Raw genomic sequence first — 16,116 nt, 5'->3', positions numbered from 1 at the left:
GATAACATTGCCAAAAGACAATACCGGTGCTAGACACGCAACGTTCCTGCTCATGCTTCTCCATTACCTCGCAATCGGCTTATATGCTTCGAGTTATAGAATCTTAAGTTTTGTATTCGTTGAGGTTTTTTTTAAGACACATGAACATACCTCAATTATGTTGTGCCATATAGCAGCTTGCAGCAGCGGGTAAAAAAGAATGTGTAATAATCAGTAGAGGTCTGTTTAACCAACGGATAATTAACTATGGTAGGTTGGTTGTATGTTCTCCACGTTCAACACGTTTTCAATGATTGCTTTCGTTTGGCAAAAGAAGCTGCTACGGAAGTGGAAACATTTTGCGGGATAATGTTATGCAGTGAAGCTGTTACCATTACAAAATTAGTTCAATACTGTTGATAACGGATAAAAACATAAAACAATTGGGTTTGAATCGTTTCATAAGTGCTGCAATGATAATTGAAACGTATACATAATCTCAAAATCTGCGGCACAGTAATGATACAACAAAATTTTCAATTTCAAAGGCTGGATTACTCATAACACTTGTTAAAAATGTTACAAGCGTAAATTGCAGGGAAATGTATCAATCAATTCCGAAGCGGGCTAGAAACGGGTTCTTGTGTTGGGTAGGCTCCATCAATGATTCGGTCACGTTGAGGATGAGCGGAAGGAATCAAACGTTCAAACGTAGCTGTACTGATTATCCACTGCCCGTTGACCGTCCTCGCCCGTGCCGGTCTGCTGAGTTCCAGTACCCGAGCCTTGGCCTAAGCCACTCGTCCCGGGCTGCGGGGCCGTTGGTTGCTGCTGCTGTGCGTGAAGCAGCAGATGCTGCTGGTGCTGCTGGGAGTGGTGCAGATGGTGCGAGTTCATCTGCTCGACAGGGACCGTTTGCAGGGACAGCTCTAAATCGCACGTCTTGATCCGGACGCTTCCGTTCAGCGTGATCGCCTGCATGTAAACCGGGCAGGTTTACGTTTGTTTGTGGAAGGAGGATAATGTTAAAGCAACCGTTCATTCGGTTAAGACAATCGAGGAAGAGACAGATAGAGAGAAAGAAAGAGAGAACTAGGTAAGGTACCGTGGTAATTTGAAAAATAGTTTTTGCGACAAACGGAACATTTCAGATGTTGGCATGTTCATTGTTGTTAAAACATAATTGGTATCGTTTTGTTTAAAAGCAAACTATTGTATAAGATTGAAAGTACCGCAAAGGTATTATAAATTTGAAAAAGATTAATAAAAGAATATGCTGAGCGTAAATAATATGTTATATTCAAATTTAGGTGCATATTTTTTTTCAAATTTTGAGTCACATGCTGTATTTGAAGAACAGTACTAGGTAACACAAAATAATTATGTATTGAAGTGTCAGGCAAAAACAAATATAAACGCAGCATCAACATTGACACGAAAAACACATTTTTAGAGAGAATGTGAACGGATAGTAATGCATTATAAAAACAGTATTTTATAATATATAAATCAGAATAATGGGTCATTAAAGAACCACTATCGTTGTGGCGTTGAACGTGGGATAATAAACGTATTTGAGAGCTCATTAAAAATATATAGATTTATATAGTGTGAATTGAACCATATTGTCTACTCTATCATTCCCTTTCATCTAGCAGCGGAATGAGACATCGAACAATCAGTACAACATCAATTCGAATTTTAAACCAACCCATCCGCATTCGAACGGACGTACCAATGATCAACGGAAACGATGCAACGAAAGGAAACTATCCGGAAACGAAACCATTCGACGGAAGTAAGGTAAAAGGAGCAGAACATAATAAAGATCCGAACGGTACAACAAAAAAGACACATCGATAGTTTGGAGTATAGAATGACGAAATGATGGCTGACGATGAGGATGGTACCTAATACTACTATCATTGCAGATGCGACGAACAGCAAATTGCGAACGAAAAAAATCTAACCATCAGCAGGAGAAGGAACATATAATGTAATACAGCAAAACACAAACGTCCTTGCGGCGAACAGAGAGCAGAGAGAAAGAGAAAGAACGAAAACGCAACTGGTTGTAAGGACTTAATACGCATAACAGCAAGAGTACAATCAAGAGAACAGAGGAGTAGGCATACGGTTTGATTTTATGTCCGCGAATTTTGGTCTCGTTTTTAATCGGCTTATTATTCTTAAAAATGTACGTTTTGCTTTCGTTTGCTTGTTTGTATATATCCGAGTAGCTGTGTTTCAGTTGCCTGCGTGTTACATGTGTTTGTAAGTATGTAAGTTTTGTGTGTTTGTGTTTGTGTGTGGCCATTTGTGTGCGCATCTTGGCGTCAGAAGGTAGGGAAGAGAGGAGATTTACAATGTTATTATCGGCATCCACTCTTCTTGTTCCAGTGCCGAGCGCCGTGTGTGTGTGTGAATGTGGGTTTGCATTTCCGTTTTTTTGTATGTTTGTTTGTTTGTTTGTTTGTTTGCTTTGCAGCTTCCGTGCAGCATTAATATCTCACATGTCTCGGGCTGGTCTGGGGATTGTTGGCAGCAGAACCACCGCCCGCTGCGTTGGAGGAGGAGGTGTTGGAAGCACCGGAACCGGCCGCCCCGCTGCCGATCAAAGTGGTGGAGTAGTTGTTGCTGTTTGCGTGCTGCTGTGATTGCGATTGTTGTTGCGATTGTGCCGACGACGACGACGACTGCTGATGATGTTGCTGCTGCTGGTGCGCGATCACTTGCTGGTGTTGGGGCGTCAGCACGTACCCGGTCAGCGTGACGTCGGCAGTACCGCCTGACTCGAGCGGGATGGGGTGTTGCCGGAAGTGCTCGAGCATCTCGGTGATCGAGGGAAACCAAAGGTGCTGCACCCGGCACTGACCGAGATCGTTCAGCGTCATGCGCAGGTGTTTCGCCTTACCCTGGAAGTTGAACGTCAGCACGAACTCGCCCTTGCGCGTTTCGCTCTGGCGTACGAGGAACACGCCATGACTAGAGGTGCCGTCGCGCAGCACCAGCTGGGCGGCGTCGAAACGGGGCAGCGTACCGTGGAACCAGGGGTACTCGCGCATCATCGCCGTCAGGTCGGTGTCGGTTTCGTGGGCCTGATCGAGGTCGTTCTCGGTCAGCTCGAAGGTGCTCGAGGACGATATCCGGTCGTCGGGTCGCCGCGGGGGCAGGTCGGGTGCGTTCACCATACTCGGCCCGGTTTGGCCGGAAGCAGTGTTTCCGGTGCCTGTGCCACCCATCGGGCCCGGCGTTCCGGCTGACGACAGCGATGCCGTTGCTCCGGGGCCACCCGGTGGCGTCGCGTTGGCTGCCGAAGCGGACTGGCTTAAGCTAAGGTTGTTCACGTCCGTCGTCAATGACGACATTCCTCCTCCACCTGCACCACCTCCTCCTCCCCCAGCACCGATCCCTCCAACAGTGCCTCCACCGCCAACGCCACCACCATGGGACATCGAGGTACTGAGGCTGGTGTTCAAATCTGCGGCCGTCGATTCGGCAGCGCCCGAGCTTGTCTGTGTGCTACGCATGCAGTAGCGTATCGTGGCCAGCCAGCTGCGCATGTCGTCCGTGTCGCGCGCTTCTATGACGTACTCCATGTTGTTGCCCGCCTTCAGCACGAACGTGTTCTCGTGGTCCGGCATCTCCAGGGCGGTCGTTTCGCGCGCTTCCGTTATAAGAAAGCAGAATACGCCGCTTCGAGGCTACAACGCGCAAGACGGTAAACGGTTTAGGAAAAGTTGAAACCAGTCATGATCCTACTTCAAAGCATACCTTTTGAGACTTTGGTGGCGAGTAGAACTCCAGCATGTATCCTGAGACCGTTTTCACTAGCACCAGCTTGCATTTTTCCCACTTCTGCGAGCCGGACGGCTGGTCGAGATTCTCCGGCGACAGATAGTTGACCGTGCCCTCCTTCCGGCACTCGACCACGATCTTGGCGAGTTTGGTTTTGTTCGCCCGCCTATCCGACAGCTCCACCTCGTCGGAGTGCTGCTTGTGAAAAAATGCCTACAAAGAGATACTTTCCGTCAGGCACGCCGGACACTTTCGCGCAACGGGGGGAAACCAGTAAATTGGGGGGATGCTCACATGAATTACCTTGCCCTTGCGCAGCCCCTTGAACGATAATCGTCGGAAGAACGGTTTGTGGTTGGTTTTTGGCGAATCGGTATCTTCGGAGTAGTCACTCTCCTCTGGCAGCGTGGCAGAACCATTTCCAGTCTGGGGGGGAATGGAAAGAAATAAGTGAGGTTTTAGATTTGTTTTCGGAACCATACAGCTCAGATGACCGTTTTCTGATATTCAATACAAAGAAACAGGTAACATTCGCGATGTTTTTTTCTGTATTGTGACAGATTTGGATTTGGTATTTTTTATTAGATAATTTCAATAATATAGAAATCGATATTCAAGAATAGAATATGTGAGTAAGTTCCATTGGGGGAAAAAATGTTATTGTTAAAATAATTGTTATTCTAATGCAGAATCGAAAGGACTTTTATGGGTTGAAAGATGTAGGAAAAGTATTTATGGACGTTATTGTGAAAAAACCTTCAACGTTTAGACATTTTTCACCCATTTTAGCAATTAGCTAAAACCATGAAAATAGTTTATGTAAAGTTAATATTCGCGTCACTAGCTTGCCCTCCATAAAGTACATGTTCGCGGTTTGTTACGCATCAATGGTTTTGAAAACATACGTTACATGGGTTACATTGCCTAGCGGCATTCGAAAAGCGTCTTTGGTCATGCTCCCGACGGACGCCAAGCCCCACCCCTCCACTCCAGACTGCATATGAACCGTAATTGATAACACGAGTGGTAATCGGCAAAATCCTACATCCCCCCCACCCGACCTATCAAAAGTCAGCCAATAAAATAATCAGATCCAATTTATTTCATCTATTCGTGACACGGCATGCTGCCGTGCCGACTAGTCAGGGACGGCGCGAAGCGATAGATTAAGACAAGTAAACGCGCCAATGGCGTTTCGGAATGGAATCAATTGGCACCGTCGAACACGAATCAAACGATTTGAAGAAAATAGATTTCCGCTTGCCCGAGCTTACGAATTTGCAACGAATAAGTTTCCTCGCGCGGTTATGACAAACAAAAAAAAAGTGAGGGAACTGTACCAAACCCATGTTAATATGTAAGAGAAAAACACGTCTCTCTAACACATTATCGGCTATAATTGATTTCGAATGTCCATCGAATATGATACGGTGCGATCAGCCACACTATCCTAGTGCCATAAATGGATCGCTACCCCCGAATACCCCTGAATGGGTCGCTGAAAATTCGACCGGAAACATTCGGCCGAGACGCCGACGGGTGGGGGGCGCGGGTGGTCGATGGAATGACCGGCCGTGCGGCTTATGCGTTCCAACAATAGATACAATCAAAACAGTGCTCTGTCCACCGAAATCAGAACACACCGCTGTGATGGCAAGTTTACCGCCTCCCGGACAAATTGATCGTGTTTATCGTCCCACCAGCGTGCGGTACGATGCGCGATCACGTCTTCGGTTCGGTCCATTTCGGGCCATGCTTGAGCCGTGTATTTCTATTTTGTGTTTTGTTTTTGCGTTTCGGAACACGTCGAACGTAACGAGGTAGGCGCCAATGGGTTAAGTTCATCATCAATCTGGCAACCGTGCGTCGAGGGTGCCGGGTGAGGTGGTGCTGTCCATTCCAATCCGGACTCCACCGGAGCGTGTCCAGCAGCATGCTGGAGGGCCGTGCAGCATTTCTCAGCAGCAGGGTGTGGGAAATCGATGGATGTGGTTTTCAACTAGCCATCATGCTGACACATTAAAACCCCATTCACAACTCACACACCAACACAACAAGAGCCGTTGATTATGCTGGAGATTGCCTGGAGGGGGCGGGAGAGAAAGCCAGTTGGATCGCATGCACAGCCAGAGTCGACGTGCGGAATTTATGAATGAAAATGATTCTAAGCGACTACCGTTGGCGTTGGCGTTGGCGCACTCGAACCAGACGGCGACAGCCAGCAGGGTTGCGGTGAACACCGGCCACCACCGCATGCCAAGGCCAATGACAACATGATGCCGGTCCCACGGCGCGGAATCTAGGAAGCGGGGGCAGATGGAACAGGCAGGCCGTGTTGCATGCCAACACGCACCACCGCGTGTGTTATGGGCGCACCTCATTCGATTCCGGTAAGTCCTCGTCGGTGCGGTCGGGGATGGGCTTGTCTGTTTTTTTCTCCATTTCTTTACGGCTACGAGAAACAACTCCACCAGTCGCAATGGGGACACATTTTTGGTTGGGTGCATGGAACGTCCGAATCTAAATAAGTTAGCTCATATTTCGGGCCGAGGTTTCACTCGCGAGCCGCTATTTCAGTGGTTCTCAAATAACTTGTTCAATATATGGCTATGATCCTTAAAAAGCAACAAGCGTTATCAAAATATGCAGATGTGCTCTCTACATATACCAGGCGGACGGTTAGTTATCGTAAATGATTAACGTAGCTCTCGTTATCGTAAATGATTAACGAAGAATGGAAGAAACATCAGGTGATGATCAGGTGAGTTTAGCAATTTGTATGTGCATTTTCAGTTTTCATTAGAGATAGTAGGAAAACGAACGGTATTTGGTAAAGAATGGACCAACGCATATTTTCCGCGCGCAAAACATGACCGTTATTATCCAAGGTGTTCTACACTACACTTGTCACTCTTATTTTTCTGTACCCGTTTTAACGTTTGGACATTGGAGGACATTGAATCTGTCTTTTCGTGTGATTTTTAACAAATATAATTTCTAGAACATGCATTAAAATTAACATTTGTGTAACATACGAGTACCATACAAGTACGAAAACAGGGAAAGGGCCCAAACAATTTAAAATAAGTGTCAAAAAAAAAAGGTGTAACCGGAAACTCACTGAAACTGACGTTTATATTTTGTAAATTCTAATCGGATCACCATCACGCGATAGCTATCATAGCGGTAGATCCTAGCAGGCTATGAATACTTGACCCGTTTGGTGTCTCAAGTTGTATGTTTATGGGTCACTAGATGATATGTAAAACGCTGTAATACTAGGCAGACATTGGAAACCAAAGCAGTATACTTTGCAGAGATCAACTATCATTATGCTGCGGATTGCATGAAATAAGGGCACAGTGTTGCAATTTAAATTACTCTCAAAATCCACACAGGATGGATTATTGAGAAGCGCTGTACGGCCCTCATCGTGTGCAGCTAAGTGTCTCGTTCGTATCGTTTCGCTCGTATTTATTATGCTGCTGATGGTGGTGCAGTGAAGGATCTAAATCAATTTAGCAATGATGCAGCAGCAGCAGCAATAGCAACAGCAGGTATCACACGTTCCTACTTTGCGTACAGCCTTGCTTTAGACATGAGGTGGCACACATGGACGCTGATAAGGGAACACCAAAATAGCCAACATATTTAGGGTCCTCCTCTCATGCTTTGGAGGGTATGTTTTCCCGACTGTGGTAGATTCTCTATCTTAGCGGATTTTGTTGCTCACCAAATATGAAAAGAGACGAGAGTAAGTTATGGTGTTTTTATTGGTTTGATAACCGTGCCGTCAAAGTTACATCCGGTCAATATAAAGTTTTAGTTTTTCAACAATTATCAAAAAGTGGAAATTTCTTTTTGGCAAACATATTTTTAAAAAAAGCATGTGTGTTCATTTTCTTAAACGGTTAACCAATAAGTCTACCACCTTCTTTCACTCCACTGATGGATTGTTTTGTGTTTTTGCAAGCATGTACAAAATCTATTTTTTACGCTACGTTCATATGCTAATTAAGTACCGTGGTCGCCAGGAAAGTTTAGATCCTTAGCTAGCCATCTTCCAGATGGTCTATTAATGGAAAATTCCCAGCACAAAGAACCACACTACTGACACCACTATTGCACGTTGGGACGTGTCGTTGACTTTTCTCTAGAGTAGAGAAACATCAGGACCAGGACGCGCCCAAGAAACCACCAACATGGGAATTGCGTAGGATGCACAGGGAACGAAAAACTCCACAATCACTCGTCGATGGAGAGCTTTGCTCCAAAATGTTATGAATGAACTACGGGGCCATTGCAGATGTTGGGTGGCGCTTGCTGACGTCGCCAGCTTTGCAATGTGTTTAGTTCTTCCCCATCACCCTCCGAACGACCCCCCGACGTTATTGATAAAGGTTTATGTTTGTTATTTTTATTATAACACAGTACGGCGAATGGCCATAAAAAAGTGCTCGGAGTAAGGTGTTCAAGTGTTTTCATTGAACAACGGAAGATTATTTAAAAAAATAAAACAGTTACCCTTTGCCTGTATCGTAAAGGGGTTTTTACTATCCACTGAACATTATAATGGAACAGTTCTGTTGGCAAAGAATCATAATCGACCAGATCCACTTTTAACTTGTTAAATACGTATGGACATGAAGGTTGTGCTGGAAAAAGGCATCATTGCTGGTTTAGTAAAAAAAAGCAAAAGGAATTTAGATGTAATTGGATGAACCGGGCTATTCAATGTTAAAATATGCTTCTGATTAACATCCGAACCGAAGGACCGGTGAGAACCAAAAAAATGAATAAAATCATGAATCCATTAATATCATCTCTGGGTTGTTTTGATGCGTTTTGCGGAGTTGTATAATAACTTATCATGCAATTTAACGTTTACGATTCAAATTGATAGCGATATTCGTAGGATAGGATTTTATAACACAAAATGGAATAAGGTCTTCCCAGGTCGAACTAAAATCTGATTATTTTCTTTGTGTAATATGTAGTTACTATTTCCAGCATCATGTTCTTTCCGTTGTAAAATCACCGGGCTGTGTTTTCGTTTCATATACCATAATTCCGTCTCGCAATGATAAGCGGATACCTTTCACTTTGCTCAACGCCGTAGGCTGTTATCTGAACTAGCTTTCTCCCGTATCCGTACAACGGCACGAATCGGTAACAGTTCTCGAAGAATTTTACCATTTTCGTCCACGTCCGGTGCTTATCGCTAACAAGGATACCCTGCAAAACTTAAAGGACCCACCTTAGGTTGCGTTTTCCGGCGTTGAAACTCCTCCTCGAAGCGCGCCTCGAAGCAGTGGACGAAGCGGCGCATGAAGTCCCGGTGCGAAATGGCATGGCGCGCCAGTTCCGGCAGGGTTGTGTTGACGTAATTCACGCACGCCCGGGCAAAGTCCGCTGCGGCCGCCCGTGCGTGACGCTCGCAAAATTCCGTCCACGTTCCCACCGTCGACGTTGTGGTTGTCGCCAGCGGCGACGCCGTCATCATCGACGTCGCTGCCATTGATCCGCTCGATCCAACGGTAGTACCGCTGTTTCCCCCTAGGCCGCCGCCCTCTCCACCCTCATCACCTGCAGCACCACTTCCTACGTTCAAGGCGTTACCGGTATGCGACCCGTTGCCTCCGCCGGATACTTGATGCTGCTGTTGTTGTTGTTGTTGTTGTTGTTGTTGTTGAACTGTCACACTGCAAAAACTTTGATCACCATCTGTCAGATTGGCCATGATTTTTGTTTATTTCTCTCCCGTATCGCTCTCCCTCTGTCTCTCTCTCTCTGTTTCCTACACTTGTTTTCTCTTTTTGCTTTCCTTATTCCTCTCTTCCACTCACGGCCCTACGCACCCCGCGTGGGCTGACCAATTCCACACCCTTTTGCCTGGTGCTGATGCTGCTGCGGGCAATCTATATCTCTGCTGGAGATTTGTAGCGGACAAACTGTAGCTCGGATCCCCCCGGAATGGAACAGAGTATGTTGTAACCTGCGCTGGTCTACACTATCTGCTCACCTTCACCTCACCATTGTAATGACGCGCCTGTTCTCGTGATTTACGGTATCGCGACACACTTGCAGCTGAGTATATTTATCAGTGCCAGCACTTTTTAAGTATGGTGCACGTTCGCACACAGCAACGTACAATACGATGTAGCGGCGGTGGCGGCGGTGGCGGCGGCACCAGCATCTTCGTCGTTACGCATTACCAGTAGTAGCGCAGTGACAGCGGCCAGTCTACACTGCGGTACTCGCGCTGGAAACCGCGTCGAGCTGTCGGGTGTTTTGCGGGCGCAGCGGGGGCATCCGTATCAGCATTCCTTTTTTCTCATCAATAAACGCACACGTCAGGTGTAGCCCGATCGCCTTGATAGACACGGTAGATTTATCTTAGCGATCGATGCTAACAGCTGTGACGTTTAATAATTGTTCAATCGCAAAAAGGAAACTTTCTTCTTTGTAAATCGTAGCACTTTTCTAACACACCTACCACCATCGGGCGGGGAGTTGCAATAACAACGTCTCGACCGCAGCGCAATAGGGCGAACTTTACCCCCACCAATGGACTCCACGATAAGAAAATAACACCGTCACCATTATTATCACCGACACATGCACTTGATCCCTGCTGGCTAAGCCGCTTCACTTTTGCTGCACTTGGACCGCCCCATCCGCCGCTGACGGTACGGAAATAAAACAGCACCCAAATCTACCTGCAGCGGAGCCCGACGATTTTCACATTCACAAGCACAGAGGAATTAGGTTCGCTGGTAGTTCAGCAGCTGCTTTTCCTGCGTCGCAAGCGAAGGATGGAATATTATGTCGCTATATTCGCACGACCCACGTTCCGTATAATCACGACAAACCGTGGCAGTCTACCAGGACTGCGGAGATATTTCACAATGTTTTCTGCAACCAAAACAGAACACGGATCTGAAGACCGTGGCGACGCGCGACCGGGAACGCAGTAAAAACCAAGATCACACTCCGAGGTAGCTTTATTTGAGGCGAAGTGACATTTTACTACGTTTGACACATCAATACCACTGGTGCTCTGGTGCTAGTTCTGTGTATATATCTTGGGGGATTTTGTTGAATCCTCATATTGAAAAGATTGGCTATGTTTTCATATCAGGCTCTCGGAAAAAATCAAAATCAGTCAGTTATCACCTTTATGAAGTGATGAGCACTTAAAACATGTTTTACCAATTTTTTTCATGAATCCGTTGAGTAGAGCTACCTCCGGATATTTAAGTTACCTCGATATGTATCAGCCGTGGTTTGGTCAAACTTTGGCGGCTGGAAAGCTCTCTTGCCCAACCTAAGGAAAATGTCATATTAGTGGTTTGTTTTTATTTTCTACTTCGCATTTATACAATCAGCAATGTCTACTCCGGCTGGAACGGCCCTGCGGTTTCCGGTTATCTTTGGAAGCATTTTACTGGGATTCGGTGTAGCTTTCTTCAATCGGTAAAGCAAGCATATTAGTTGAAGCAAATGGGAAGTTGCTAATTTCGAAACCTTTTCTTCCATTCCAGAGAAAAGTTTATGACAGGGCTTGAAGAAGAGCGGGATCGGCTGAACAAAGAGGATCTGGTTGGGAAACAGGAGCTCCTGGACAAAATTAAGAGTGTCAAGAAAGCCCGCATGCAATAACTTAGCCGAAGCTAGTCATAACTGAAACAATAAAAGTAATTACAACAATGGTTTTACATCAGTAAACACAATTTATTACATCTAGCCAGCCGATTGGTTTTGGTTTTTAATCCTTGCGAATGTGCGCCGCTCTCGGATCGTCAGGACGCATCACAACGTACGTTAGTTTATAACGACGGTTATCGGCATTCTTGCGGTAGTAGTTGGTCAATCCGACGGCGCTGAGGCCGATACCGATCAGGGCAATCACGGACGAGCCGACCACTTCGGGGATTTCGTTCCATCCTCGTTTGAACAGTGCCGTGAGACCTCGGCTGGCCTGCGATGATGCTGCCATTTCAGCGATGGGTGAAACTGAGTATCTGTGCGGAACGGAATGTAAAATTAATCACAACCGTAGTGTTTTCTCCCAAAAAATATCTCTTTAACAAGCTGTACCAACAGTTCACGTAATCGTGTTTTTCTTTTCACGGCTGCAAAGGAGCTTTGGATATCATAGCTGTCAAAGTGACAGCATCACTCCTTAAGCCGCGGCTACACAGAAGCTATCGTGTCTTCAGAACGATTTGACATTTCCGCTACATAAGGTATTTATACGTTTATTAGCAGTCGTTAAGCTTCCCTTAAATTTATATTTTTATTTGATAATAGTTTTTAACTTCCAGAAATGAACTGAAATTACATAATAACGAGTTAGTGTATGCTGTATGCTAAAGTAATCAATTGAAGCTCAGCAAAGTATTTGACCTAGCACAAACTAGCGTAAAGCATGAGAAACTTCGCAGTAGTACTCGACGGTTCCCGATGGAAACTACGATTTCACAGTGAAGGCGAATTTATGATCGGAAGCATGAATTCAGACATGAGGGCATGATAAACTCAGCGTAAAAATTGATTTGTTCAAAGGAAAGACCCAGTTCATTCAATTACTTACCTTATACCACATATTGAATAAAAATCGAAAGATGCTGTTATGAAATTAAATGGCATCCTATTTGTCATGAGAATTAATTGATCATCTTTATTGCATGATAATACTTGTAAAACAGTGAACGCTCTTTTTAAAACTTGGCACAAGCACATTTTTCCGGGTCTAGTAATAACATGAAACGGGTGTGGAACTAACAAAAACGACAATCGTCTACATGACATCGCAACAGTTGTAATACCCTGGCAAGTGTGGCCCATTTTCAACGAACATAGAAAATTTAGATTGTTGTTGAGTTAAAACTAGAAGCGAGACCTGATCAGCTAATGTCGAAATAGTCTGCTTAGTTAAATCGTCCTGCGATCGCTCCTGCTCGACAGGACTGGCGCGGGATCATTGGCGGCTAAAGTTTCCCGCCATACTTTTTCGCATGTGCTGGAAGGTGAGCGGTAAACTTAATCGTTCGTCCCGATGCTTGTAGTACTCATTGTAATCCAATCGCATACACAGCTGCGGCAACGATTCGGTCGACGATATTGCCAGATTATACAGAAATTGGCTCACCGAAGTCTCGTACTCTATACCGATCATGCTGAGCGCCTTCTGGCACTTCATTAGTTGGTGTTCAAAGATTTGAATTTCTTCGTCGCGTTCAAGTGTCCGTTCGGCCGTTACACCGTAGTTCCCCGTCGCTTCGCTCGCTTTTATCTCATCCTCAAAGGCTTTCAGTGAGTCCATCTCACGATTGCACAGTTTGTAGAAATTCGACTGCCATTCGTCCAGCTTGTGTACGGAGCTAAATATGAGCTCCAAGGATCTGGTGTACATGTGGGTCGATTTGTCCAGGAAGATGCCAACAAATATTCGCTGGAGAAATTTTTCGTGCGCTTCGAGTACATCATCCAGACCCTTCGCCTGTTGGACACAGGCACTGAACTGCTCCCAGGAACACTCAATGACCTCGAAAAGTATATAGTAGTGCATTTGCGTGATAATGTTGATCATTTTCGAGCAGAGTGTCTGAAGGTGCTGCTTCACGATGCTTATTTTACTAGCAATCGGTTTGTAGCAGCGTGTGCTCAGCATATGATTGCGCCAGATACCGTACAAGATGAATTCGAACCGTTTCATGTTCCACAGGTGCTTGAACAGCGCCCGGTACGTGCATTGCACCGGCTGGAAGATGGTCACCAAGGGCCCCCGAACCTTATACGTCAGACAGAACACATCCCAACCGGTGTCACCTTCGCACGGCGATAGGAAATAAACGTCCAGATTGTTCAGCACCTCCGGCTCGTCCTGTTCCGGTCCTGCCGAGGTTCGCACAGCTTCCGCGACGATCGAAAACAGGTTCTGCTGGTGGATTTCTTTTGCCGGACGATCCAGTTGCTGTTTAAGCTTTTCCATAAGCACGTCGGCAAAGTGACCGTACCCGAGCAGCAGATAACCTCGTATTGCTTTCAGATGTTCGAACAGCTTGTGCGGTCCCAACACAATATCCAGCACGCGTTTGGACGTTTTCAAATACACACTATCGATCAAAATGTGCAGCTCGGTGTTGTTGTGAGGGCTGTAGAGGTAGTCCAACCGCTCGTTGAGGCATTTCTTCAGATCCGTCCGCTCGGGCACTTGAGATCGGTCTTTGCAAGTCTCGCGTAGAAAGTTGATGCTTTTTCCAATCACTAGTATCTGCTTTGCGAACGTGTCCGATATGAAGGAGGGTACCATGGGTTTGCGCAAACGAAATGCTTCGTGCCACAGCTGGTTGTGGGAAACGTCCGTCAGCTCCTCGATGAAGAACTCACAGTGTGGATCTACAATTTTTCCATCGGTAAGCCACTGCGTCAACATCTGCTGCAAGGGTATGCATGCGGATTGCAATAGCTGTCTCGATATCGTGCGCACCATTGGATCGCCGTGCCAGATAAACTTATGCACTGCCGACGCTAGCGCTCCACCTTTCACCTCACGGCATGCCTCCGAAATTACCGCCAGCCACTGTAAACGCTCCATCGGCTCCAATAGCCACACCATCGTGCGCGTCAACGTCATCCGGTCAGTACTGTCCCCAGATTGGCGTTGACGATCCAGGTGTTCCTGCAGGTTCGCGATCAATCCGTAATAGTTGGTCAGCTCCTTTTGCAGCGCGGTAATGTAACCTTGACCGAAGTTTCCCATCAGATACGAGTCGCTGCTTGGATTCGTAAACGTAGACACCTTGTTGTAGAAATATCCAACCTCTGCTAGACGCAACAACATTCCTGCATCGCATGCATCCAGATTCCGACACTGAACGTGGTCCAACTTGAATTCACCCGTCACAACGTTCTTTCGAAGGTACTTCACCTTAAAGCCCGTGCACGCATAGATGACGTCCTGAATAAGTTGATCTTCCAGCTCGTTGCGATCGGCAATTTGCGGCGGACCCTCGTCCATCGTGAACACTTTAGTATCAAAAAGACTTCCGGTAGAGCCGGCAGCCGGGGCGCTATTTCCTCCGGCCAATGACATCATCACACGTTGACTTCCGCTGCTCCCGGCAGCGGAATTAATGCTTAGCTTCGTGAGCGCACTGCCAACATCATTACGGAGGTCTATCTGTAGCCCACTAGCACTAGCAGTTTTGTCCGAATCAGCAATGTTGAGCAAAAACTCCAATATTGGTGTCCTCTCCTTGCTTTCCATCTGCAATGAATGCATCAATTTTCAATTGTAGACATTTCCAAATAGATCGTATGGTGGAAGTTTTAGATACCATTGAAACAAGCTCTTCGTACAAGCCATTAAAGATGTTCGTAGCAGCTTGGCTCTTGGATGACAATCGACTGTTTATACGGGCCATTATCGTCGACTCGTTCGCAGCCAGCGATGAGCTGCCATAGTACGCAATCGAGTTCGGTTTGGTGGCAATGAGCTGAGTGGCTGCTTTCAGGACAGCATCTATGAAAACGTGAAGCAGATTAAAAAGAAACAGCACCAAAATGTTAAAAGAACAACGAAACGAAACAGATGCGCAGCAAGGATGCAAGAGGTAACCGGCCAAGCGCTGGATGTGGGGCGGCGTCCGTGGATAATGACCAGCGGTTTACTACTTACTGCAATGTTCTCCGGCGAGATCTACGCACAGTGCCTTCAGCAACTCATAGATGACCGGAAAATTTGGCTGATTGTTTCGGCTCATTGTGATATCGATCGCATTATCAGCGTTCTTTTCACTTCTACAAACGGTTTTGATGGCGCCCGCGGCAATGATGCAAAGTTACACGGATGACAGTTGTTGACAAATCATAGGCTAATGCTGGTACACACATGTCGCACAACTTGACGTATACAAATCGTTGAAAGCTTCTTGCAAATATGGGAAATTTTACTAAAACCTTAAAAATATAAAAAGAAATGTATGGTTTGATAGCAACTCTACGTTGTTTTACCAGAAATTAATGTATCCAAAGTCATATTTTCGTCCTGACCGTTCGTATTGCGAATATCTAGATTCTGCGACGTTCGTACAGACTGCTACTTTTACAAGGGTTGTTTTTTTTATTAGGCAAAGATTACACGACACACGGTTCTCAAGAAAAATTAGAAGCAAGTAGCAATTGTAAGTGATAAATTTTTAGCGTAGTTTAAATTTCGCCGACAGGTGTGAACCACGTTTTGGTCTATTTGAGAAAATCTGTAAGTTTTGGTTGACATACGAACCAGCTGACAGCATAAGTGCTGTGATTGTTTGTTTTCGACTAATCATT

The 16,116-nt window shown here is 45.8% G+C and overlaps 3 protein-coding genes across 4 annotated transcripts; all 3 read right to left on the bottom strand.

The window, feature by feature from the left end:
* Positions 1-684: 684 nt before the first annotated feature.
* LOC131286296 (SH2B adapter protein 2) lies at positions 685-9,517 on the bottom strand. The gene is made up of 5 exons (XM_058315229.1): positions 9,035-9,517; positions 4,072-4,203; positions 3,754-3,990; positions 2,493-3,683; positions 685-954 (listed from the first exon to the last, which is right to left on the bottom strand). The coding sequence occupies exons 1-5, from the start codon at positions 9,515-9,517 to the stop codon at positions 685-687; spliced, it is 2,313 nt and encodes a 770-aa protein (XP_058171212.1).
* A 1,964-nt stretch (positions 9,518-11,481) lies between these two features.
* LOC131288107 (uncharacterized) lies at positions 11,482-11,947 on the bottom strand. 2 transcript variants are annotated; one of them, XM_058317218.1, is made up of 2 exons: positions 11,878-11,947; positions 11,482-11,801 (listed from the first exon to the last, which is right to left on the bottom strand). In XM_058317218.1, the coding sequence occupies exon 2, from the start codon at positions 11,774-11,776 to the stop codon at positions 11,546-11,548; it is 231 nt and encodes a 76-aa protein (XP_058173201.1). In that variant the 5' UTR covers positions 11,777-11,801; positions 11,878-11,947; the 3' UTR covers positions 11,482-11,545. The 2 variants fall into 2 exon arrangements, with proteins under 2 accessions (XP_058173201.1, XP_058173200.1); XM_058317217.1 differs by having other exon boundaries at positions 11,882-11,921.
* A 492-nt stretch (positions 11,948-12,439) lies between these two features.
* LOC131289706 (gamma-tubulin complex component 3) lies at positions 12,440-15,548 on the bottom strand. The gene is made up of 3 exons (XM_058319006.1): positions 15,464-15,548; positions 15,123-15,307; positions 12,440-15,052 (listed from the first exon to the last, which is right to left on the bottom strand). Exons 1-3 carry the CDS (start codon positions 15,546-15,548, stop codon positions 12,761-12,763), a joined length of 2,562 nt encoding a protein of 853 aa, XP_058174989.1. The 3' UTR covers positions 12,440-12,760.
* Between the last annotated feature and the right edge of the window lie 568 nt (positions 15,549-16,116).

The sequence above is a fragment of the Anopheles ziemanni genome, chromosome 3 (genome assembly GCF_943734765.1).
Source record: "Anopheles ziemanni chromosome 3, idAnoZiCoDA_A2_x.2, whole genome shotgun sequence".
In the NCBI taxonomy this organism is placed as follows: domain Eukaryota; kingdom Metazoa; phylum Arthropoda; class Insecta; order Diptera; family Culicidae; genus Anopheles; species Anopheles ziemanni.
Note: the sequence above shows the minus strand (reverse complement) of the source record. Positions and strands in the feature narration are given on the sequence as shown.